General features: G+C 39.1%; 4 protein-coding genes across 4 annotated transcripts; all 4 read left to right on the top strand.

The window, feature by feature from the left end:
• Window positions 1-2,015: 2,015 nt before the first annotated feature.
• LOC133031997 (uncharacterized) lies at window positions 2,016-8,379 on the top strand. The gene is made up of 2 exons (XM_061105804.1): window positions 2,016-2,922; window positions 8,240-8,379. Exons 1-2 carry the CDS (start codon window positions 2,100-2,102, stop codon window positions 8,269-8,271), a joined length of 855 nt encoding a protein of 284 aa, XP_060961787.1. The 5' UTR covers window positions 2,016-2,099; the 3' UTR covers window positions 8,272-8,379.
• Window positions 8,380-17,591: 9,212 nt separating this feature from the next.
• On the top strand, window positions 17,592-20,902 carry LOC133031915 (uncharacterized). Its single transcript, XM_061105687.1, has 2 exons — window positions 17,592-20,496; window positions 20,579-20,902. Exons 1-2 carry the CDS (start codon window positions 17,999-18,001, stop codon window positions 20,733-20,735), a joined length of 2,655 nt encoding a protein of 884 aa, XP_060961670.1. The 5' UTR covers window positions 17,592-17,998; the 3' UTR covers window positions 20,736-20,902.
• A 57-nt stretch (window positions 20,903-20,959) lies between these two features.
• LOC133029048 (uncharacterized) lies at window positions 20,960-24,122 on the top strand. Its single transcript, XM_061105688.1, has 6 exons — window positions 20,960-21,887; window positions 21,971-22,396; window positions 22,477-23,046; window positions 23,144-23,431; window positions 23,515-23,843; window positions 23,921-24,122. The coding sequence occupies exons 3-6, from the start codon at window positions 22,585-22,587 to the stop codon at window positions 24,105-24,107; spliced, it is 1,266 nt and encodes a 421-aa protein (XP_060961671.1). The 5' UTR covers window positions 20,960-21,887; window positions 21,971-22,396; window positions 22,477-22,584; the 3' UTR covers window positions 24,108-24,122.
• A 77-nt stretch (window positions 24,123-24,199) lies between these two features.
• On the top strand, window positions 24,200-24,795 carry LOC133031916 (uncharacterized). The gene is made up of 2 exons (XM_061105689.1): window positions 24,200-24,309; window positions 24,397-24,795. Exons 1-2 carry the CDS (start codon window positions 24,203-24,205, stop codon window positions 24,668-24,670), a joined length of 381 nt encoding a protein of 126 aa, XP_060961672.1. The 5' UTR covers window positions 24,200-24,202; the 3' UTR covers window positions 24,671-24,795.
• Window positions 24,796-25,579: the final 784 nt, after the last annotated feature.

The following is a 25,579-nucleotide window of genomic DNA, read 5'->3' as shown; positions in this document are numbered from 1 at the left end:
GGTTATATTATGCTAGTTTAAGGGGTTTTAAGCTAGTTTGATTGCTTGTTTAGGTGGTTTGCTCAAGCTTGAGTTTGGAACTCAAAGCTTGAGCTCCAATGGCAAATTTTGTATTTGTGGTTTCTGGGTAGGTTTGTTGCCTTGGATTTGTTCTTTAGGGTATTTAGAACAGGTCTGGAAAGTTTGGGACCAATTGGGGTCGAATTGGTCAAGTTATGAGATTTTGTGGTTGCTGCCTGCGAGGAACCGGAATTCCGGTTGAGCATCCGGAATTCCGGATGGGGGTTCAGAATTTCCCAGAACCGGAATTCCGGTTGGGCAACCGTGCTACGGTTGGGGATTTTTCAGAACCCTAGTTTTCCTCGTTTTTGGGTTTTTAGGGGTATTGCCATGCTTTTTATCGATAGGGAAACTTTTAGTTTCAAGTTTTAGTCCCCGGGAAGTGATTTAGCGTGTCACTTATAGCGTTGTGATTTTTATGGTTTAGGAGCCAGTAATCCGCCGTTCAGCTTCAGTTCCAGTCAGGTTGACCGCACACCCGAAATCGGAATCCGTAAGATTAGTATAACGGTATGCATATGTAGATTACATGTTTAGCGTGCATGTAGGAAGCCTGCTAGATTACATTAGATATGTATTTAGGCTTCGAACCACCCAACCCTGTCACGTCGGTAAGAGCCGGAGTATGACCAAGCCGGAGTATGACCGGCTCGACCGATCAGCCGACACTTGGTTGGTGGTTCGGTGCTATTGACCTATCCCGTCGGTACGGCTGGAGTATGACCAAGAATGGAGTATGACCGGTTCGACCGATCAGGAGGATACTTGTCAATAGTACCGTCCCCTGAACGTTCAAAACTCAGTACCATGTTGGACATGGCAGTAGTGCTCAGTACCATGTTGGACATGGCAGTAGCGGGACTCAGTATCGTGTTGGACACGGCAGTCAGTTTTATGTATGATATTATTATGCTTTTCTTACTGAGTTTGTCGACTCGCAGTTTACGTTCATGTGTAGGTAAAGGCAAGGCTGTAGCTGATGGACCGTGACCGAGCATATGAGATTGTACATGTCGGGGCGGTTAGGCCTGGAGCGTACGATCCTCGAGCTAGCAGGGCTGAGATTTTTGTAACTGTCGTTAGACGACTTTATTTTGATGTAAAAGTTGAACAGTTAAAACGTTGTAAATATTTTTATAAATCGGGATCCCGAGACTTTTGTAAAATGGTTTATAGGTTTAATGAAAAAGCAAAATTTTAATTAATCACGTTTTTCCATAAACCTCGTTGATTAGCAACGAGCTGCACAGTACGTTTAAAAATCACGTAATACGCCTAAGATAGTTAGGGTGTTAAAATTTGGTATCAGAGCCGCCAGGTTGTCTTCCGAAGATCGTCACGACATGTACAATCATCATCAGCAGTTAGCTCGGTTCACGGTTCAGTAAGCCTTTATTGCTTTAGTAGTTTATTTTATTCAGTTATGAAAAAGAAAAGCCTGTTAGGAAGCATGTTAGTAGCCTGATAGTAGAATAGGCGCATGTTTCATTTCTAATTTCCAAATTAAGCGGCATTAGTAAGCTCGCCTTGAATACGACCTGATATGCCAACTCTTGGTTTCGCAGGCGGTTCTAATTAGATGGACGCCAGGCGGACTACCAGGAGTCGGGGCAACTCCGTGGGGTCGAATCAGGGAGAGGGAGCTCGGTTTCCCCCACCTGCTAGGGGCCGAGGTAGAGGTCCCCGAGGCAGGGCTCGTGGTCGGGGTGTTGAGGACCCGCCACAGGCTGCCCAGGCTCCCCCAGCCGATCAGGGAGCCCCGAATTGGGAGTTGCGGTTTGCGGAGATGCAAGCCCGGATCGAAGAACAAGACCTCGAGATTCAGAGGTTGAGACAGCAGGGTGCTCCTGCAGTTCCCGCAAGCCGCAGTTCCAAAGTGGCACCGCCCCGCCGCCTGTGCCGAGATGGTAGTGGCGGCCCATAGATTGGAACCATTGTATGAGCGGTTCCGGAAGCAAGCACCTCCGGTATTCCTGGGAGGTCCAGATGTATCGAAAGCCGAGCAGTGGCTGACGGTGATCACCAGAATCTTGAACTTCATGGGTGTCACCGGTAACGACAGAGTGGTGTGCGCCACATTTCAGTTCCAGGAGGATGCCCTGGTATGGTGGGACATGGTGTCTCAGATTCACGATGTCACCACCATGACCTGGGAAAGGTTCCAGGAACTCTTCAACGCGAAGTACTATAATGAGGCGGTCAGAAGCGCCAAGAGGAAAGAGTTCGTTCACCTGACCCAGCGGGAGAACATGAGTGTCACTGAGTATACTACTCAGTTTGACCGGTTGGCGAGGTTAGCCTCGGGAATTGTGCCGACCGACTTCAGCAGGAAGGAGAAGTATCTGGACGGGTTGAGTCCCAAGATCAGGCATGACCTGATGATTACCACAGACGACAGCACCACCTATGCTCAGATGGTGGAGAAGGCACTGCGAGCTGAGGGCGCAGTGGGGTGTATGTCAGAATCAGCCAGTACTCCGGTTAGTGGCGGAGCTCCTACCCCTCCTGCATCAGGCTTCAGCAGGGGGAGTAGTGGTTCGGCCATTGATCAGAGGAAGAGGGCACCCACTGCTTCCGGCGGCTCGAGCCAGAACAAGAGGTTCCGGGGGAACCAGAACAGAGGGAGTCGTCCTGGTGGTAATGAGACCCGATTCTCCTACCCCGAGTGCCCTAGCTGCAAGAGGCATCATCGGGGAGAGTGCAAGGGGCAGGGATGCTTTCATTGTGGCATGCCCGGGCACTTCAAGAGGGAATGTCCCCAGCTCCGGCCAGAGGCACCGAGAGCTCCAGCGATACCCACTCCAGCCAGGGTGTTCGCTATCACGCAGGCTGATGCAGATGCCAGCCCATCAGTTGTTACAGGTCAGCTCTTTATTAACAACTCGCTTTATTCAGTGCTGTTTGATTCTGGGGCTACACGTTCTTATGTGGCGGCCAGAGTCTTTAGTAAGTTGGGTAGACCCTTTGATAGATATGAATCAGGGTTTGGAACCCTGTTACCTGGCGGAGAATTGGTTATCTCCAATAGGTGGATTAGGTCTATGCCGATCAGGATAGATGGTAGAGAGTTAAGCGCTGATCTGATAGAGATGAGCTTAGTCGAATTCGATATTATTTTAGGAATGGATTTCCTATCTAAATATTCGGCGAGCATTGACTGTAAGAGGAAGATGGTGGTCTTCCAACCGGAAAGTGAAGAACCGTTCGTGTTTGTGGGTTCGGTTCAGGGATCTCGGATCCCGGTGATCTCGGCTATGTCAGCGAGAGAATTATTGCACGGTGGGTGCTTAGGGTTTCTGGCCGTGGTGGTGGACACCACTCGGCCAGACACCATTCGGCCAGAGGACATCAGAGTGGTTCGGGAATTTTTGGACGTTTTTCCCGAAGAACTTCCAGGGTTACCACCTCAGCGGGAGATCGATTTTGTGATTGACTTGGCACCAGGGGTGGATCCGGTTTCCAAAGCCTCGTATAGGATGGCTCCAGCTGAACTCAAGGAGTTAAAGATTCAGCTCCAGGGGTTGCTTGACATAGGGTTCATTCGGCCCAGTGTGTCACCTTGGGGACCCCCGGTTTTGTTCGTGAAGAAGAAGGATGGATCTATGAGGATGTGTATCGACTACAGAGAGTTGAACAAGCTGACGGTGAAGAATAAATATCCATTACCTAGGATCGATGACTTGTTCGATCAGCTTCAAGGGAAGACGGTCTTTTCTAAGATTGATCTCCGTTCGGGTTATCATCAGTTGAGAATCCGAGAGGAGGACATTCCAAAGACGGCTTTCCGCACTAGGTATGGACACTACGAGTTTCTGGTTATGTCATTCGGACTAACCAATGCTCCTGCAGCATTCATGGACCTGATGAATAGAGTATTCAAGGATTTCCTCGATATCTGTGTGATTGTGTTTATCGACGACATCCTCGTGTACTCTCAGTCAGAAGAGGAGCATGAGTTACATCTTCAGATGGTACTGCAACGACTTCGAGAACATAGACTCTACGCCAAGTTCAAGAAATGTGAGTTCTGGTTGTCTCAGGTGTCCTTCCTAGGGCACATGGTGAGTAAAGATGGGATCAAGGTGGATCCCGGGAAGATCGAATCCGTCAGGGATTGGCCGAGACCGAAGACAGTGACAGAGATCAGAAGCTTCTTGGGATTAGCTGGGTACTACCGTAGGTTCGTGGAGGGGTTCTCCAAAATTTCAATGCCCCTAACCGAGCTTACAAAGAAGAATCAGCGATTTATCTGGTCAGATAAATGCGAAGCTAGTTTTCAGGAGCTGAAACAGAGGTTGATTACTGCTCCGGTACTAGCTTTGCCTTCGGACGAGGAGAAGTTCGTGGTCTATTGTGACGCATCCAAACAGGGTTTGGGGTGCGTATTGATGCAAGCCGATCGGGTTATCGCTTACGCCTCTCGTCAGTTAAAGGATTATGAACAGCGATACCCGACTCATGATTTAGAATTGGCCGCAGTGGTTTTTGAACTGAAGATTTGGCGGCATTACCTTTATGGGGAGAAGTGCGAGATCTATACCGACCATAAAAGTCTCAAGTATTTCTTTACTCAGAAAGATTTGAACATGAGACAAAGGCGTTGGTTGGAACTAGTAAAGGATTATGATTGTGAGATCCTTTACCATCCCGGGAAAGCCAATGTAGTGGCCGATGCCCTGAGCAGAAAGGGTCCCGGGCAAGTGGCTAGCATAGTTCAGATCTCACCTCAGCTAGCAGAGGATATGGTCAGGTCCAGCATTGAGTTTGTGGTAGGTCAGCTACACAACTTAACGCTGCAATCTGATCTGTTAGAAAGAATAAAGGTTGCTCAGACGACAGATCCGGAGTTAGTGAAGATCCGAGATGAGGTAATGGCTGGTCAAGCCAAAGACTTTTCAGTGTCAGATAGTGGGGTGCTTTTGTATAAAGCCAGGGTTTGTGTCCCGAACAGTGTGGACTTGAGAAACGAGATCTTTGAGGAGGCTCATTCTACTCCATATTCTCTGCATCCCGGCACCACCAAGATGTACCAAGACTTGAAACCGTACTTCTGGTGGAACGGTATGAAGAAGAATTTGGTAGAATTCGTATCGAGATGCCTCACGTGTCAGCAGATCAAGGCTGAACATCAGAGACCAGCAGGGTTGTTGCAGCCTCTAACCCTACCAGAATGGAAATGGGAGGATATTACGATGGATTTTGTGGTCGGGTTACCTAGGACCACGGGTATGTATGACTCCATCTGGGTAGTGGTGGATCGATTTACGAAATCTGCTCATTTTCTGCCGGTTAGAACGACATTTTCAGTGGATCAGTTGGCAGAGTTATATGTCAGGGAGATAGTGAGACTTCACGGGGTACCGAAATCTATAGTTTCGGACAGGGATCCGAAATTCACCTCCAAATTTTGGCAGAGTTTGCAACGGGCAATGGGTACGAAGCTAAAATTCAGTACAGCATTTCATCCTCAGACAGATGGTCAGTCCGAAAGGACAATTCAGATATTGGAGGATATGCTGAGAGCCTGTGTTATGGACTGTGAGGGTTCATGGAGTAAATATCTACCGTTGATAGAGTTCTCTTACAACAACAGTTACCAGAGTACGATAGGGATGGCACCCTACGAACTGTTGTACGGTAGAAAATGCAGATCCCCTATCCACTGGGATGAGACAGGGGAGAGAAAATACCTAGGTCCAAAGTCAGTTCAACGGACCAATGAGGCAATAGAGAAGATTAAAGCTAGAATGCTTGCCTCCCAGAGCAGACAGAAGAGTTACGCAGATCCGAAACGTAGGGATGTTGAGTTCCGAGTAGGGGACCATGTGTTTTTGCGAGTATCTCCGATGAAGGGGATTAAACGTTTCGGGAAAAGAGGCAAGTTATGCCCTAGATTTACAGGACCTTTCGAGATTCTCGAGAAGATAGGTCAAGTGGCATATCGGTTAGCATTGCCTCCAGCTTTATCAGCAGTGCACAACGTATTTCATGTCTCAATGTTAAGAAAATACGTTTCAGACCCCTCTCATATACTCAGTTATGAGAGCCTACAGCTTCAGTCAGATATGTCTTATGAGGAACAGCCAGTGCAGATCCTGGATAGAAAGGATAAAGTCCTTCGGAATAAGACCATAGCGTTGGTCAAGGTTCTCTGGAGAAACAGTAAGGTGGAAGAAGCCACCTGGGAGCTAGAATCAGATATGCGAGCTCAATATCCAGAGTTATTCAGGTTAGATTTCGGGGACGAAATCCTTTTAAGGGGGGGATAGTTGTAAAGCCCGCTTAGTTAATTTGGAAATTAGCAGTTGGTTATGTTTAATCATGAAATTATTTATAGCCATTTAAATAATTTATTATTGATATTTATGGAATTCAGATATGCATGAGTATGTTATCAGTAGCTTTTATGTTTCGCATTTCCGGTGTCCGGTATTTTGGAACGCGGCGTTTGGCTCAGTAGAAATCACAACTTAGTATGTTAGTATTTTGGGGACGGGTTTTAGACATTGGGAATGTCGGGAATGGCCGGGAATTTAGAATGTCCCAAAAAAATACCCCTTTAGTATGATTTATGTGATTTTATGGTGGAGGGGCAAAATGGTCTTTTTGCCCCATTAGTGTTTTGTCTTATATGAGTTTGTTAAATGAAATAAATGTTTATTTATTTAATTGCTTTTGGCTGAAATGGATTTAATAAAATGGTATATTAAGCTTGAAAATCCCTTTTCTCTCAATTTTACACTTAGTCAAAAATTAGAAAGTTTAAAAAAATAGAAAATTCTCTCTCTTTTCCTCTTGCATTTCGGCTGAGACTTGGGGTTCAAAGCTAGGATTTTTGGTGGTGATTCAAGCCCTAATTTGCTACTCTAGAGATCTCTTGTTGTGGTATGTGTTCCCTAGTTTCTTCTCTTTAAATTTCTTGAGAAAAATGTGAAAAAAATGTGATGCATGCATGATTTCTAGTTGAGTTTGCTGCTGTGTTTTTATGGTTAAATTGTGTGATTCAAAGTATGTTATGTGATGTTAATTGAGTGGTTTGAAGCATGCTAGATAGGGTGTTCAAAGCTTTGTTGTTTTTATGTAAAATATGTGATTTTTTGGATGAAATGATATGATATGTTTCTGTGTTATTGCTGGATGTTTCTGTTAGTTTGCAGAGGTTATATTATGCTAGTTTAAGGGGTTTTAAGCTAGTTTGATTGCTTGTTTAGGTGGTTTGCTCAAGCTTGAGATTGGAACTCAAAGCTTGAGCTCCAATGGCAAATTTTGTATTTGTGGTTTCTGGGTAGGTTTGTTGCCTTGGATTTGTTCTTTAGGGTATTTAGAACAGGTCTGGAAAGTTTGGGACCAATTGGGGTCGAATTGGTCAAGTTATGAGATTTTGTGGTTGTCGCTCGCGAGGAACCGGAATTCCGGTTGAGCATCCGGAATTCCGGATGGGGGTTCGAATTTCCCGTAACCGAATTCCGGTTGGGCAACCTGGTCACGGTTGGGGATTTTTCAGAACCCTAGTTTTCCTCGTTTTTGGGTTTTTAGGGGTATTGCCATGCTTTTTATCGATAGGGAAACTTTTAGTTTCAAGTTTTAGTCCCCGGGAAGTGATTTAGCGTGTCACTTATAGCGTTGTGATTTTTATGGTTTAGGAGCCAGTAATCCGCCGTTCAGCTTCAGTTCCAGTCAGGTTGACCGGCACACCTGAAATCGGAATCCAGGTAAGATTAGTATAACAGTATGCATATGTAGATTACATGTTTAGCGTGCATGTAGGAAGCCTGCTAGATTACATTAGATATGTATTTAGGCTTCGAACCACCAAACCCTGTCACGTCGGTACAGGCTGGAGTATGACCAGCAGCCGGAGTATGACCGGTTCGACCGATCAGGCTGACACTTGGTTGGTGGTTCAGTGCTATTGACCTATCCCGTCGGTACAGGCTGGAGTATGACCAACGGCGGAGTATGACCGGTTCGACCGATCAGGAGGATACTTGTCAATAGTACCGTCCCCTGAACGTTCAAAACTCAGTACCCTGTTGGACATGGCAAGAGTGCTCGCACCATGTTGGACATGGCAAGAGCGGGACTCGCATCGTGTTGGACACGGCAGTCAGTTTTATGTATGATATTATTATGCTTTTCTTACTGAGTCTGTCGACTCACAGTTTACGTTCATGTGTAGGTAAAGGCAAGGCTGTAGCTGATGGACCGTGACCGAGCATATGAGATTGTACATGTCGGGGCGGTTAGGCCTGGAGCGTACGATCCTTGGGACAGCAGGGCTGAGATTTTTGTAACTGTCGTTAGACGACTTTATTTTGATGTAAAAGTTGAACAGTTAAAACGTTGTAAATATTTTTATAAATCGGGATCCCGAGACTTTTGTAAAATGGTTTATAGGTTTAATGAAAAAGCAAAATTTTAATTAATCACGTTTTTCCATAAACCTCGTTGATTAGCAACGAGCTGCACAGTACGTTTAAAAATCACGTAATACGCCTAAGATAGTTAGGGTGTTACATTATTAGTTAAGCCTACTTTTTGGTCAGGGTGATACGTATATTTTGGGAACATGATAGTATGATTGAGTGGGAGTGCTGAACATAAATATGGAATCTATAGCTTCTACTGGTGTATAGAAGTCAAGTGATGATTGCCTTCGAGCTTAGCAAATAGAAGTAAATGGATGAGTTCTTGTTTAAGTGACTAATTCTTAGATCAATAAACGCCATTTACAGGTAGCTAAGTGTTTTAAGGGGCAAAATACATTGAGGGGTGAGAACGGTAAAATTATCCCAACTTGATGTAAATCAACTATATAGAGGATCTTTGATACAATAAGATTATAACAATGGTTAAATGAGATAGCATATCTATATCGTGGAACATATAATATGCTCTATATAAGTCTAAGAGTGCAATTCCAAGTTCTAAGAGTGGATTCAACGAAGAATTAATAAGCAGGAATTTACTTAGTAAATTCAGTTAACTTATTGGAAGCTCAGCATATAGATCCATGGTCCCCATTCTAGTTGAGAACATACTGCTTGTAAGACTCAATAATTGATTCGTGATTAGTCAATTATAATTCTAAAGTTAGTCAATTATTAATAGACTTTATATGTCTAATTAATAATTAAATTAAATGACAATATTATTTAATAATCTATTTTAGTTATTAAATAATTAGTTTTGGCATTTAAAAGGTTAGAATTGGAAAATTGGCGTTTTTGAGAAAATAGAAATAAAATTTGTAAAAACTGCAAAATCAAGTGGGGCCCATTCTATACACCTTGGCCGACCACTTTATGTGGAATTTCAAATTGATATTTTCATTATTTTAATGTCAAATAATTCCTAACCTAAACCTAGTAGTTGCCTAAAAATAGAAAGTGATTGCTCAGTCAAACTACAATACTTTTTCAGAAAAAACTGAGCCTTCCCTCTTCTATTCCTTGGCCGAAATCTCTCTCTCTTTTCCTCTTCTAAATTTCGAACCTTAGTGATAGAGTAAGTGCCCACACACAGCAAGTGGTAACTCAATCATAGATTGGAAGACTGTGAAGGATCATACTCAAAGAGAAGGACATTCGGGCTCAGATCTTGATAATACTCTGCGACAGAAACTATACAAGGGTTAGAGATCTGAGTGGAAGCAGACATTAATTTCGCTGAATCAATGTAAGGTTTTCTTAACTCTATATGTGTTTATTTTATCGTTTTAGAAAGTTCATATTTAGGGTGTCAAACAACATACTTGTGAGTAGATCTAAGATCCTGGTAAAATAATATCCAACAGTTGCTTGATTTGTTAGTTAAGCCTACTTTTCGGTCAGGGTGATACGTACATTTTGGGAACATGGTAGTGCAATTGAGTGGGGGCGCTAAACATAGATATGGAACCTATAGCTTCTATCTAGCAAATAGAAGTGAAATGATGATTTCCTTCGAGCTTGGCTAAACAGAGATAAATGGTTGAGTACTCATTTCAGTTCACTAAAATATCATTTAAAGGTGGCTAAGTGTTTTAAGGATAAAATACATTGAAGGGTGTAACGGTAATTTAATCCCCATACAATGTAAATCATCTATAGAGGATCATTGATTATTGGGATTATAATAATGGATAATTGATAGCGTATCTATATCGTGGAACATATAGAGCGTTCTATATAACTGAGAGTGCAATTCCAAGTTCTATGAGTGGATGCAACAAGGAATTAATAAGTCAGTGAATTTACCTGGTAAGTTCTTCGACAGGTTATTGGAATCTCGGATATATAGGCCCATGGTCCCCATACGAGTTGAGACAATACTGCTTGTAAGACTCAGTTAATTCTGAAATTAGACTATGTCTAGTTTATGAATTTTCACTAAGCAAGGGCTAAATTGTGAAGAAAGAGTTTCTAAGGTTCATTTGTTAATTAAGAGACTTTGGTTAGTCTAATTAATAAATATATTAAATGACAATATTATTTAATAATTAATTTTTAGTTATTAAATAATTGGAATTTGCATTTAAGTAGTTAAATTTGAAAATTGGCGTTTTTGAGAAAATGAGATGTAGAAATGATAAAATAGCAAATTTGCAAAAGTGAGGCCCATTATCCTATACATGGCCGGCCACTTATGTAGGTTATTTATCATTTATTTTTTTCATTAATTTAATGCCAAATAAATCTAACCTAACCCTAGGTGGTTTGTTATAAATAGGTAGTGATGGCTTCAGGAAAAAGATGATGCAAATCATTCCTTGAGAGAAAACTCAAAGCCTTCTTCCGAAACCTAGACGCCACCTTCTCTCTCTTCCTCTCTCCTGAAAACCGAATCCTATAGTGAGTGAGTGAGTGCCCACACACATCAAGTGGTATCTCAATCATAGTGTGGAAGATTGTGAAGAATCTAGATTCAAGAGAAGGACATTCGGGCTCAAAATCTTGGTGATACTCTGCGACAGAAAGGATACAAGGGTTAGAGATCTGAGTGGAAGGAGACCTTATATTCCGCTGCAACCACTGTAAGGTTTCTTATACTTTGTATGTGTTTATTTCATATCGTTTTAGAAGTTCATATTTAAGATATTAAACAACATACTTGTTAGTAAATCTAGGATCCTGGTAAAATAATTCCAACACAATTTTCCTCCTCCTGCCAACTTCCATTGAACCTAGGAGATCTGGTCGAGGTAAAGCAAAGACCAGGAGAGCCTCTCCAAGCCTACATCAGCATATTCATGATGGAGGCGACTAAGGTTTCGTGGGTAACTAAAGACGAAAAGTTGTCTGCGATACTTGGGGGCATTGAAGTCCTTGGTGAGCTTTGGAAGGACATAAGGAAGAACGGTCCAGTAAACTCGATGAGTGATTTTCTTGACCGTGCAGAAGGTTTTTCAAACTTGAAGAGTGTTGGAAATATTTTACCAGGATCTAGATTTACTACCAAGTATGTTTTATTAACATCCTAATATGAATTCTAAAACAATGAAATAAACACATAAGAGTTTAAGAAAACTTTACATTGGGTGCAGCGGAATATAATGACTCCTTCCATTCAGATCTCTAGCCCTTGATTCCGTTCTGTAGTAGAGCATTATCAAGATCTGAACCTGGATCTCCTTCTCTCCTTCTTGTTGGTTGATTTTCCACAGTCTTACACACTATGATTGAGGTACCACTTGATGTGTGTGGGCACTACTCTATCACTCAAGGGTTTCGAAATTGAAGAGAGGAAAAGAGAGAGAAAGTGGCGTGTAGAAAGTTTCCTCTGAAGGAATGAGATGCAAGTGCATTGTTTCCTGAAGCAAACACTTTTTATTTATAGAATGCTTTCTAGGTTTAGGTTAGAATTGTATGGCATTAAAATAATGAAAACTATAAATGGTAATTGTTATGCATAGTGGGCGGCCAAACAAGGGATATTGGGCCTCACTTTGCAACTTTCCCATTTTGTTATTTCTCATTCCCATTTTCTCAAAAATGCCAATTTTCTAATTTAACCTTTTAAATGCCAATTATAATTATTTAATAACTTAAAAAATAATTATTAAATAATATTGCCATTTAATATATTTATTAATTTAGACATATAAAGTATCTGAATTAATAAATAAACCTAGAATCTTTTTTCTTTACAATTTTGCCCTTGCTTAGGGAAAATTCATAAAGTAGACATAGTCTAACTTTAGAATTTTAATTGATTAATTAAAATCAATTAACTGAGTCTTACAAGCAGTATGGTCTCAACTAGTATGGGGACCATGGGTCTATATAACCGAGCTTCCAATAAGTTGAACCGAATTTCAACTTATTAATTCCTTATTGAATCCACACTTAGAACTTGGAATTGCACTCTCAGTCATATAGAACGCTCTATATGTTCCATGATATAGACACGTCATTAGTTATCCATTGCTATAATCCTAATGTGATCAATGACCCTCTAATAGATGATCTACATTGAAAAGGCACTAAGTTACCGTTACACCTTGAATGTATTTTATCCTTAAAACACTTAGCTCCGTATAAATAATATTTCAGCATAGTGAAATGAGATCTCCACCATTTATCTCTGTTTAGCCAAGCTCCAAGGATATCATCGTTTCACTTCTAAATTCCTATAGAAGTTATAGATTCCATATTTATGGTAGCGCTCCCACTCAATTATACTATCATGTTGCCAAAATGTACGTATCACCCTGACCCAAAAGTAGGCTTAACTAACAAATCAAAGAACATGTATAGTACTCTTGAGATCGAACCTAACCATATCAGGATTAAGATCATTTGATCTAGGATCAACAAGTGATATTGAATTGAATAGATATTACGGTAAGTTTTAATATATCTAATCAAAGTTCAATATCGGTCCCTTCCGATGTATACTCCATACATCCGATACTGGTAAACTTTGCCAATGTCCTGGAAAGGACATAACACTTTTCCAAGGTGTAAGAATACCTATCGCTGATTATACCATGTCAGTCTAAATCCAATGTTCTGCCAAATCAGGGAATAAACTTTCGAACATATAATTAAGATTATATTCCACTCTGCTGACAACACTATAATCTTTAACAAATTCATATGTTCTGGACTTAAATAGAATTCATACATTATCTAAATATATAATCATGAAATAAATCATGTGAACCATGCAACATAAAATGTTATTTCTGATCTTTATTAATAATTAAATCTGATTATATTGAAATTGTTTTTATTTAGGGCACAAAACCCAACAAACTCCCACTTGCACTAATATAAAACAAAATGTGCATTTCAAATAATCATTAACACCTTGATATACAAATGAAGTGTAGTAGTAGTAAACTCCTCGTAATCTGACAGGTTGAATTAACAACAACCTTTTCTCCACCATTACTTTCCCTTAATCACAAAATTCTTGATATTGTGAAATTCCTCTCTATATGTCTACTCTTTTGGGATACTGGATTCTATACCTTTGGCAACTACTTTTGCTTATTCAGGAAATAACACTAGTAGTTAAGACAGGTTGGAACGGTGCCACAATTGTATATAACTTTCCTTAGACTGAATAAGTACCTTTCCTGCAACTTTAACATTCAGTCTCTCTCTGGTAGACTAAGAGACTTTAGATAGGTTTTTACACTTCTCCAAAATCACTACTTCACCCCCGAGTAATCACCATCTTATAAGTAGACTTTCTAGAACAAAGGCAAGTCTCGAAATCTGATGTGGAGTAGTCTAAGAGTTTTAAACTCACCCTTATTGACTAACATATAGTTCCTCTCCTTAAACTTAAGATTTACTTGATTGTCTTCCAATGTTCTTCTCCTGGATTAATCTGATATCTACTCATTACTCCCACTCAACAGTAGGTGTCTGGTCTAAGGCATACTAAAGCATATCTGAGACCTCTCACTGTTGATTTAAGAAATTCTTTCATGGCTTTATCTTTTCTGGAATAGTTGAGACTTTTCCTTAGATAAATAAAATCTATGTCTATAAGTTGTGAAGCTTCTATAGATTGCCATTGGAAAGAAAATGCTTCAGCATCTTACTAAAGTAAGTTGCTTGCATTAGAGTAAGTAACTACCAGGTATACCACAACCCATAGGTTTAGATAAACTCAAACCTATAATACTAGGAACAGGAAGTTTTGTTAAGTCCATTGAATAGACTTATTAACAAAAGTTTCCTTTTATGTCCTTGTAATAGAAAACTTTAGGTTACTCCATGTGAATGTATCAAACCATAGTTCTCTTGGCTTTTCTCTTAGTTTCTTATCTTCACAATCCATTACTTGTCTAAACTCACAATGGATTTTAATCACTAGTGTCTTCCAAGTCATAAGAAGGTGAGTTCCTTAAAACTCTCCCACTACGACAAGGTACCGTGAATTATGTCTAAAAAAACTAAATGGTATAGACCTCTTCAGTTGTGTTAAGACAACAGAGGCAGTGGGATTATCTTGTAACAAATAAGATGATAGAACACTTATGGAATCAAGAAAAAATTATCTCCTTTATTTGCTACTTTATTTTCAGACTTAAGTCATTTTCTTAGAAAAGTAGTATTTGTTTAAACAAACACTTTCTTATCTAATGACTATGGGATGGTCCACCCCTAATCACTTAGAATAGCTAACAAACATGCAAACTAGGGTTAGCAGTTCTAGCTTTTCTTAAGATTTCGATTAGGTCATCCATGAATCTAGTAATGATTTACAACCATTGCACCATTCTGGAATTATATTACCATAGAAGGATTTAGGCAATGACTAGTAACTAATTATCAATATGCAAATTGAATTTCTAGGGAGGAAATTTTGGATATAATTCAAAAATCAAATTAATGATCTTTGAACTGCATATCTACTAACTTTTTCTCCACCCCTATCAGTTCGCAAGATCTTTAACCACTTACCTTCACCATTGCTAGAAATTCATGAAATTTTTCAAACATTTCAAATTTATTTTGCATAAGGTAAAATCTAGAGTAATCGTTTCAAGAATACAACGAAAACTCATATCCACCACTGAATGTACATCCATCTGCGAATGAGATGAACTTAATTTGAGTGGATATAGGCATATTAACTCTTTGCAGAGAATGATCTTGTCAAAACCACTATGAACAAGATACAAATGCCATAGATTTATAAAATATCTGGTTGTATCTTTTGATGACTTAAGTTTAGTTACATCAAAGAGTTCTTAGAATAGTGCAAGTGGATTCTGGTCACAGAATACTAAACTCATACAGTTTGAATCCATTGATAGAAAATGGTTATGAAACACTTGTGAAAGTGTAACTGTATAATGAGTAATTCTTTCTTGGACCACCACTACTAATTTAACTCTATTTTGATTTGCCCATACAAGTAGGAGATTTTAAGATTGAGAATTTATATCATTTCGGGATAGAATTTTTGGAATATAATCATATTCATCATTTAATTTCTTAAGAGAAAATATAGAATGACTTTATATGATATATAGACCATTCATCCAATGATATGTCATTGAGCTAATTCGAAATGAATAAGCTAAGAGGAATTAGGATAATTTCGTTTTAAATAAGAATCCAACGATGCTCGGGTTAGCGAGAGTCAAAGTAATCTTATTTATACAATCTTCTTGTTTCATATTGTAAATACTAGTCTAAGGTTTCATCAATTGATGAACAGATAGATATTGCATTTACAATACTTATCTTTCGAGATCTAACACTATTCACTACTACAAATATTCGGTTTCGCGACGGTTTTAAAAACGAATTATTTTTGGGACCGTCGCTAAAAAAATTAACTGTTCAAAACCGTCGGGAAAAATAAGCATTCCCGACGGTTTTGAACAGTAGCAACAATAATAGGCGACGGTTATTATTAAAATAATAAATATACGAAAAAAAAATAATGGGGTATACCCGACGGTTTTAAACCGTCGGGTATACCCAATTATTTTTTTTTTAATTTTAATACATATTAATATTATTCCCCCCAATTTTTCAGCCAAAATAACCTAAAATCTCTAAACCTCATTTCATTTGCTGTCGACCTCTCTCTAAACCTCTCTCTAAAACTCACGCAAAGCAATTTCTCAACCTCTCTCTAAAACTCAAGAATCGTCGACCACCCCATCCCGTCGACCACCCCATCCCGTCGCACCGTTGGACAGCACCAAGCAAGCCGTCGACCACCCCATCCCGTCGCACCGTCGGACCGTGTCAGTCGCACCACGTGTCGCTGCCAGCCACCGCAGACGGAGCCATTCTTCCACCGCACAACCGCACCAGTCGCACCATTCGCAGGTAGTCTCTCACTCTCTCTTGTCTCGTTTCGTTTGAATGATTATATGTAGTGAATGTTAGGAAAGTTTTATATAAAATAAAAGAAGAGGAGAATATAAAAAAGTAATTAATTAAAGGACTATTTATAGTTAGAGGCGTAGGTTGAAATGCATAAACATTCTCCTTGGTATTACTAATTCCTTTTTGAGTTTTTTTTTTTTCTATGATTTAATAATAACAAAAAGCACAATCAGTTATTTCAGGGAAAAAGAGTATACAATTAAGTGTCGGGTGGGAGAAGAGATGCTCATTTTAATAGTTTGACACATAACAGAAATATAGATGCTCATTCGTAGTCATTAGGCCATAATAGTATCATAAAAATATGCCTATATACCACCTTATGTTTATCATAATTAAAAGGCTTAATTAAATGCATACATATATTTATATTTATTAGTATTTTACATTTTTATGAAAAAGATATGAATAGTAGGTAGCTCATGTTCCTGGAGGTTATTATAATGCAGCTTGTTTGGCATAATTAGGTGATATGCCGCTTTTCCTGTATTCCAAATAAATATGCTACAGTTAATTATTGATATGTATTATTGATATGTTTTTCGATATTTGCTTTATAATACACTTATATATCTGTTTATTTTCAAAGAAAAAAAAAGGAAATGTTTATTTTGTGTATAGTTTTTTCTTAAAGAATTTTGTGTATTGTTTAAAGTTTACCCAAGAATATTTTTTTTCTTTTAGTTTCAGGATGGAGGAATCCAATGTATTCTTATTAAGCTTTGTGTTTTCATAATTAGCTGTGTACAGTAAGGTGATAAGAGTTTGCCTTAATTCTATGATTTTGTTTCTAATTTGTTATTTAGTTGTAGTTGCAAGATTGATGTTTGTGGCTCATTTATTGGAAACAATCAAGGCTAGCTGACTAAATTATTGAAAAAAAAACAGTATCCATTTATCAAAATATTTAAATACACATACAAGACACATTATTGTGATCAAGTCCTTCAAATGAAGCTAGCCTCGATTTGGAAATTTTTCTTCGAAAATGGCCCCACACACCTAGTATAAAAATATATACATATTTATATTAATATATTGCATTTGAGAGTTGATACTTGTTAACAAATTATGTATTTATTTGTAGGTTTTGGGTTCTTTGTGTTGACTAAAAGTTGCGCAATTGTAACTCTATCTATTGGAGAAAGGTATAATCTCTAAAAACTTTATAATTCTTTGTTTAGTGGTGTTTAATATGTTAGATATTCATCCGTAGTGAAGTAGGTTCTGCGATTAATTGTACTGCGGTCGGATGGGTGGAATATATATGCATGTTAGAAGAGTTTGAATATCTTAAATATTCATCCGTAGTGAAGTAGGTTCTGCGAATACATGTACTGCGGTCGGATGGGTGGAGAATTTTATATTGTTAATGTTATTTTCTTATTATTATATTGTTTTATGTGTTTATTAGTTATTTTTTTTTTCATGTTTTTAATTTTTGGGAATGTCCGATTACAGCTGTTATGCTGCCGAAATTTTACTAGAATTAGGATAAATTTCACTAAAATGCATAAAATTCAATAAAATATATACACATATTTAAACAAATAACTGAATAATTTTATTTTTTTTTTATAAGTTTCAAAATGGATAGAAATTGGATGAGTGCGAATAGATTATCAGCGGAGTATAGTGAAGGAGTTGACCATTTCTTGGACTTTTGTCAGAAGAATGCTAAAAATACTAAATTGGTTCTTTGTCCTTGTCTTAAATGTGGTAACATGGAGCGTGTGGACATTGCTAGTATAAAGGAGCATTTATTTAGGAACGGAATAGACAAGAGTTATAAGGTTTGGGTTTACCACGGGGAAAAGAATAGAGTTCCGGGCGAGGGAACGTCTAAGTCTAACAAGGTTAAGGGTGTTAATTTGGAGTATGAGGATGATCACATTCCAGAAATGATTGGAGATGCACAATATGAATTAAATGTCAATCCTTTGAAATTTCAAAGTTTTGTAGAGGATGCCGAGAAGCCTATTTACCCTAACTGTAATAGGTTTACTAAGTTGTCGACACTTATTAGATTATACAACATAAAAGCCAAACACGGGTGGAGTGATAAGAGCTTTTCGGATTTACTAGCTTTCCTAGTAGAGTTATTACCGGAAGGTAATGTGGTGCCTTCATCTTTTTATGAGGCGAAGAAGACACTTTCTTCGTTAGGCATGCAATATGAAAAAATACATGCATGTCCTAACGATTGCATCCTATACCGTAAGATGTTTGTGGATGCAATATGGTGTCCCACTTGTGGTGAGTCTAGGTGGCAAAAAAAAAAGAATTCTGACGAGGTAAAGGTTGGTGTCCCTGCAAAAGTATTATGGTACTTACCCCCAATACCTCGTTTGGTTCGGTTTTTTCAAAATGCCAATCATGCAAAAAATTTAATTTGGCATGCCAGCGATAGAAAGGTAGATGGTAAGATGAGACATCCAGCTGACTCACCCGCTTGGAAATCAATCGATGCTAGGTGGCCTGAATTTGGCAATGAACCTAGGAATATCCGTCTTGGTCTTTCTGCCGACGGAATCAATCCACATATTAGCCTTAGCAGTAAGTACAGTTGCTGGCCAGTTTTGCTTGTGATGTATAACTTGCCGCCTTGGTTGGTAATGAAGAGGAAGTTCACTATGCTTACACTGTTGATATCAGGCCCTTCACAGCCTGGTAATGACATTGATGTGTACTTAGCCCCTCTAGTTGATGACTTGAGTCGATTGTGGCATGAGGGTGTTTCTGCTTACGATGCCTTTAGGAAAGAAGAGTTCAATCTTAAAGCCATATTACTGTGGACCATTAATGATTTTCCAGCTTTCGGAAATCTTTCTGGATACAGTGTGAAAGGGTACAAAGCATGTCCTATTTGTGAGGAGAGAACATGTTCTATGTATTTAAAACACTCGAAGAAGATGTGTTACATGGGACACCGAAGGTTTTTGCCAAAAGAACATGTGTTTCGCACTTGGAAGAAAGCATTTGACGGTAAGCAAGAATTCGGATTGCCACCACCACCTTTGCTAGGGGAACAAGTGTTAGAAAAGTTGAATAAAGTTCAATTCCACCTTGGAAAGCGAAAAGCAAATCCAAAGAAAAGAAAAGGTCGTCGTGAGAAAAGTGACGTTGTTCCAAATGAACCTCAAGGGCCATGGAAGAAGAAGTCAATATTTTTTGAGCTCGAGTATTGGAAGCATTTGTTGATACGTCATAATCTAGATGTGATGCACATCGAGAAAAATGTGTCAGACAGCTTGCTTAATACCTTGTTCAATATTCCTGGGCGTAGCAAAGATGGAATCAAATCCCGCTTAGATTTGAAAGAGTTAGGGATTCGTTCCAATTTACACCCACAAGTTGTTGGTCGACGAACGTTCTTACCACCAGCTTGTCATGCTCTAACTAAAGCAGAAAAACAATCTTTGTGCGGTTCTATCTCCCAGGTGAAAGTACCTGAAGGGTACTCCTCAAATGTCTCTGATTGGGTAGATATGAAAAAATTAATTTTGAGTGGTCTGAAATCTCACGATCATCATATATTGATTCAACATATTCTACCAGTGAGTATCCGTTCTGTGTTGCCAAAGAAAGTTAGATATGCAATTACGAGATTGTGTTTGTTCTTCAAATCTCTTTGCTGTAAAGTGGTTGATGTGCCTAAGTTACAGAATCTCAAGATAGAAATTATAGAAGTTTTGTGTTACTTGGAACAATTTTTCCCGCCTTCCTTTTTCGACATAATGGTCCACCTAACAGTGCATTTGGTGAGAGAAGTAAAGTTATGTGGACCTGTGTACTTGAGATGGATGTACCCATTCGAACGATACATGAAAATCTTGAAGGGTTATGTCAGAAATAGAAGTAGGCCTGAGGGTTGTATTGTTGAATCATACATCGTTGAAGAGACGATTGAATTCTGCTCAGACTACTTGTCAGAGGTTACCACTGTTGGCTCTCGCTCTACTCGGGTGGATAGGGAAATAAGCAGAGGGGGTAGGGGTTTTTCTGTTTGTGGTGTGAGTCGAGCTGATTGTGAAGAAGCGCACCGGCTTGTGTTGCAAAATACTGATGTTGTCCAACCGTACATTGAGTAAGTTTAAGTTAATTTTTCATTGTTAAAACATATTAATAATATCAATTCAAACTAAAACAAATCCATTGAACACTTGAAGGGAACATTTTAATTGGATCAAGACTACTAATCCGACTAAGGCACGAAATCAAAAATGGGTACAAGATGAACATTATCGAAATTTCAGTACATGGTTAAAAAACAAGGTACTATTAACATTAATGTTTTGTTACGCATCATATGTTGATTTACCTTGACTCACTAATCAACTTGTTATGTTCATAGGTATATGCAGAAATGTGTGAATCTCCGTGTAGTGTGTCCAACACACTACTTTGCATATCACGAGGTCCTTCGTGTGATGTACTCAAGTTCCCATCGTACTATATAAATAGTACTCAATTTTGCACCCAAGCCCGTGATAAATCTAGAAAAACTCAAAATAGCGGTGTCATGATTGTTGCTAAGGCTTTCTAAATATCTAGTTCAAAAGACAAAAACCCTATTGAATGTGACATGTCTTTTTACGGTGTAATTCAAGAAATTTGGGAATTAGATTACAGTAGTTTTCGAATCCCTGTTTTTCTTTGTGATTGGGTTAGGAGTGATAATGGGGTCAAAGACGATGAATTTGGATTCAAGTTGGTGGACTTGAACCGAATCGGACACAAGTCCGATAGGTTTATAATGGCGTCCCAAGCAAGTCAAGTGTTTTACATGAGTGATCCATTAGATGCACGCTGGTCAGTTGTCTTGACGACACAACCAAAAGATTATGATAATCAAGAGTGTAATGGCGATGATCTCATGCTTAGTGACCAAATTCATCAAATCACCCCACCACCTGTTGATGTCACCGTTGGGGACGATATCATATCATCTCGTGATGATGGTGAAGGATTATGGTTGAACGAATCTATCAACACATGATTCATATATCAAACACGTATTGGTATTTAGTCTTTTTCATATATTTACATTTAGCTATTATTTTGACTATTCTTGTATATTCTAATGTATGATTTTAAATTTGTGTAGGCTTTTATATCATGGAACGAGGTGGGGACGATGAGTGGAGTGCATGCTTGGATTATGATGGTCCATCCTTGCCAGAAGGATCTAGTGTTGATCCTGAACAGCCATCCGTGGAAGAAGGTAGTGGTGATCCTGAAGAACAAACACAAAAAAATACTCGCGGGAGAAGCAAACGAAATGATATAACAAAAATGGTTAGCGAGGGAAAAAAGATGGAGATTGAGTACAATCACTACGGACAACACTGGGGAACGGGAGGGACGGCAAAAGTTACCCGAATTGGAGCATGGGTGCGAACTAATATTCCACTTAGAGACATTACGTGGCCTAAAGTGAGCCAGGACCTTAAAAACCAATTATGGGAACACATAAAGGTAAAATTAATTCTATTATTCGAGATCTTCATTATTGATTATAAAACAAGGTACTTATAACTATACTATTGTCAATGTTGCAGGTCGCGTTTGATGTACTGCATACGTATAAGAGGATGACAATTGCTAAAGGTGGAGATAGGTGGAAAGATTGGAAAAGTACCCTAACAGAAGGTATTTTTACATTCAAAGATGTCGCTCCCCATCTTCTCGAGAAGCCCCCCAAACTTTATGAAAAAATAATTAATTTGCAAGAATGGAGAGAGTTTGTGGACTCGAGATTAAGTCCAGAATTTGGTGTGAAGAGGAAGAGGGCCCAAGAGAGTAGGGCTTGTAATCTTTATCCCCATCGCACTGGACGAGGTGGTGTAAGGATGATTCAAGAACAGATGGAGAAAGAGGTCGGCCACCAAATTACTGAATTTGATAGATCTGAAATTTGGAAAAGATCTCGCACTAAGTCTAATGGCGAGGTGGAGGGCCCAACTGCAGAAGTCGTTAAACGGATTGTAAGTTTAAAGTTTAATTTTGTTTGTATTAATTCTTATGCTTCATAATTTATTTCTAACTCTAATTGTTTTGTTTGTAGGATGAATTACGCAAGCAAGTGGCAGAGGGTCTTGTACAAGTGGATGGTAAAAGAGACGTGCTGACCATGGCGCTCGGGACAGATGAGCATGGTGGTCGGGTTTGAGCCATGGGTTTCGGCGTCACCCAAACCCAATATTTCAACACACCACGCCCTAAAAGGAAAAATGTCGATGGGTCGAACCAGGCATCATCTGAATTGGAGAGACGCGTGCGTGAGACAGAGGAACGCAACAGAAAGTTGAAGGATAAAGTGGATGAGCTCATTCGTTTTATTAGTTCCCAACATAGCAGCGTTGCATCTGGTTCCGGTGTTGGAGGAGCATCAACTGAACCACCGAACGTTGACATTGCCTCCGAACCAGTAGCACGACCGTCGAGTGCTGCCAATGTCTACTCTGCACCACATCCCATAGCACAACCGTCAGGTGATGCCAATATCTACTCTGCACCAGATCCCATAGCACAACCGTCGGGTACTGCTAATGTCTACTCTCCATCACCCCCGCGTTTTCAAGAGGAAATTGCTCCAGCAGCAGCACCGCCACCTACTGGTGGTAGTTCGGAAGAGGTAATCTTAATGTTAGTTTACAAATTATTCAAATGCAAAATTATAAATATGGTCAACTTACAAATTGAGTTGTTGCTTGTTTGTTTTGGATTTATAGACCTTACCATGTTGGATGCACTGTCTGTTGGAGCCTAGTGGGATGGTACTGAAGGTTGCTTCAGGCCACATTGTGAAGGAGAAATATTTGAAAGATGGAAAGTTTTCCATTAACATGGAAGAATACCTACACAAAGATTATCGTCGGGTATATATCGAAGAAGCCAATATGGAGAATGCACTGCTCCCGTGTCCCTTAGTCGACGATTCATTGATGACAGTAGGTCAAGCTGTAAATGGTCATGTGGCATGGCCAAAAGACTATCTTACACCTGTTGGGAAATATTTGGTATGTTTCAATTTGTTTACTTAACTTATTGTGTTTATTAGTTAATGACATTGCTAACTTATTGTTTTTTTTCATATATATAGACACAACCACCCACCAAGAAACTTCAGAAGCAACCCGTGAAGAAAAGCTCTGAAGATTTACTCGGTCCTCCAACACAGCCTCTAAAACACCCTGGGAGGCCGAGTAAGGCAAAAGTTAATGCAAAGTATGCCCAACCACGCCAAACTTCTTCCATTATTGCATTTTGGAACTTCGTCAAAAGGTGGCCCAAGTCATCCATGCTCCAATTCCAAGTCCAGAATGAGCTATTTGGGGTCGCAGATGACTCTATTTGGCTTGCTAAGAGTGACATTCAAGAATTGTGCACCATGCAATACTTGGGAGCCCAACAAATAGGAGTTTGGTGCAAGTATGATTTATAACTCTTAATAATAAACTCGCTAATGTTCATTTGACGAATCGTTATTAATTATGACATTTTATCAGGTACCTTAAAGAAAGACTGTTGGACATGGGTGGGTTGAATCGAGTCTATGAATTTTTGAATCCGGGTGCGATTGCCACCGATGCAGGGGATGAGAGTAATCGTTGCCAAGCACTAGTCGCTCGAATGACTAGGATGACTAATTCAGAGAAATGGCTTATTGCCCCAGATAATAATAGGTATATGTAGATGTAAACTAAATAATTTCGCTATTTTTAGCTCTTCATAAAATTTATTATTATGTATATGTTAACAGTTTTACACTTATTTGTCCGAGCAAGAAGATGTTTCACTGGATGCTTGTAGTCATCCAGCCAAGTACGCAGACGGTGGCGTACTTGGATTCAGGCAACGACGACATCCCGGATGATTTGAACTTTATTATATCCACGTAAGTTCTATATCAAACATCCCAATATGTTAGCGTGTTCTTTATTTATAAATTTATATATGCTAATTAAATTTACTTTTTGTGTAGATCGTTCACAATGTATAACCGAATGGTACGACGACCTGATCGACCTACCCAGTGGATGACTCCTATTTGTCCTCAACAACCCGATGACAAACAGTGTGGATACTACGTCATAAAATTCATTGAAAGTTTCATGGTCGTAGAAGATCCAATACAATTGTTGACCCGACAAGATAGGTTCTCCACTCCGTACACTAATGATGAGATAAATATTATGCGTGATCGCTGGATTCATTATGTGAAAGCGGAAGCGGAGCGACAACAGCTACCGTGTTAGACAGTGTGTATACATATACATATTTAGATGATATTAATTAGCGTTAGTTCAATTATTGTGACTATACAAAATTTTAAATATATTTAGACGTTAGTTTAATTGTTGTCACTATGCAGATTTTTACAAAATTTAAAAATTAGTGCAGGGAAAAAAATTGCAGAAAATTTGTTTTTTTTTCCTATTTTTCAAATGTACCGACCGAAAAAAACCGTCGCTAAAAAAATTCAAAAACGAAACCAGCATATAAGGCACGTTTTAAAACCGTCGCCTATAACTGGGTATAGACGACGGTTAAGAACCGTGCCTAATACTATAGGCGACGGTTAAGAACCGTCGCCTATAGTATTAGGCACGGTTTTAAACCGTCGGGAATCCCAGATTAGCGACGGTTTTGAACCGTCGCCTATTTTGCCCAATTTACGACGGCCGAATAGGCGACGGTTATAGAAACCGACGACAATACTTTAAACGACTGTTTAAAAGCATCGGGAAAACCCATTTTTGTAGTAGTGATTATGTTAGTCTAATGGTTAAAATCCATTAGGGATTTATCTCATTAGAAAAACAAACCAAGTTAGACCAACAATGAAGATTCAAAATTAAACTACAATTTAATAATAGAAAATAACATGGTTCAATATAAATTCATACACAATTTAAAAATTATTAATCACATAGCAAGTAGGAATGATAATTGAAAATACTAAATCATACAATCCTAAATAATTTCTAAGGTCTTCAACAAACTGATATCAATGTCCCGTTTAGGCGAGAGTCAGTGATACCATCCATTGAATAGAGTTGTCAGCTCATCTAAAATGATAAACATTCTAGCAACCTTTTATTCGATCAAGATTGGAATCCGCGTTGTCCCGTTTAGGCGAGAGTCAAGGCTATTCTATCTTATGA

The sequence above is a fragment of the Cannabis sativa genome, chromosome X (genome assembly GCF_029168945.1).
Source record: "Cannabis sativa cultivar Pink pepper isolate KNU-18-1 chromosome X, ASM2916894v1, whole genome shotgun sequence".
NCBI classification, from domain to species: Eukaryota; Viridiplantae; Streptophyta; class Magnoliopsida; order Rosales; family Cannabaceae; genus Cannabis; species Cannabis sativa.
Note: the sequence above shows the minus strand (reverse complement) of the source record. Positions and strands in the feature narration are given on the sequence as shown.

What these genes read in the sequence shown, in the direction of transcription:
- LOC133031916 (XM_061105689.1), top strand. Translation starts at nt 24,203, where the DNA reads ATGTTTCACTGGATGCTTGTAGTCATCCAGCCAAGTACGCAGACGGTG. An exon ending in TTGAACTTTATTATATCCAC is followed by an intron (nt 24,310 to 24,396) that starts GTAAGTTCTATA and finishes CTTTTTGTGTAG; the next exon opens with ATCGTTCACAATGTATAACC.
- LOC133031915 (XM_061105687.1), top strand. Translation starts at nt 17,999, where the DNA reads ATGGATAGAAATTGGATGAGTGCGAATAGATTATCAGCGGAGTATAGT. An exon ending in GTTGTCCAACCGTACATTGA is followed by an intron (nt 20,497 to 20,578) that starts GTAAGTTTAAGT and finishes GAACACTTGAAG; the next exon opens with GGAACATTTTAATTGGATCA.
- LOC133029048 (XM_061105688.1), top strand. Translation starts at nt 22,585, where the DNA reads ATGGGTTTCGGCGTCACCCAAACCCAATATTTCAACACACCACGCCCT. An exon ending in CTGGTGGTAGTTCGGAAGAG is followed by an intron (nt 23,047 to 23,143) that starts GTAATCTTAATG and finishes TTGGATTTATAG; the next exon opens with ACCTTACCATGTTGGATGCA. An exon ending in CAAATAGGAGTTTGGTGCAA is followed by an intron (nt 23,844 to 23,920) that starts GTATGATTTATA and finishes ACATTTTATCAG; the next exon opens with GTACCTTAAAGAAAGACTGT.
- LOC133031997 (XM_061105804.1), top strand. Translation starts at nt 2,100, where the DNA reads ATGGGTGTCACCGGTAACGACAGAGTGGTGTGCGCCACATTTCAGTTC. An exon ending in CAGCCCATCAGTTGTTACAG is followed by an intron (nt 2,923 to 8,239) that starts GTCAGCTCTTTA and finishes GTTCATGTGTAG; the next exon opens with GTAAAGGCAAGGCTGTAGCT.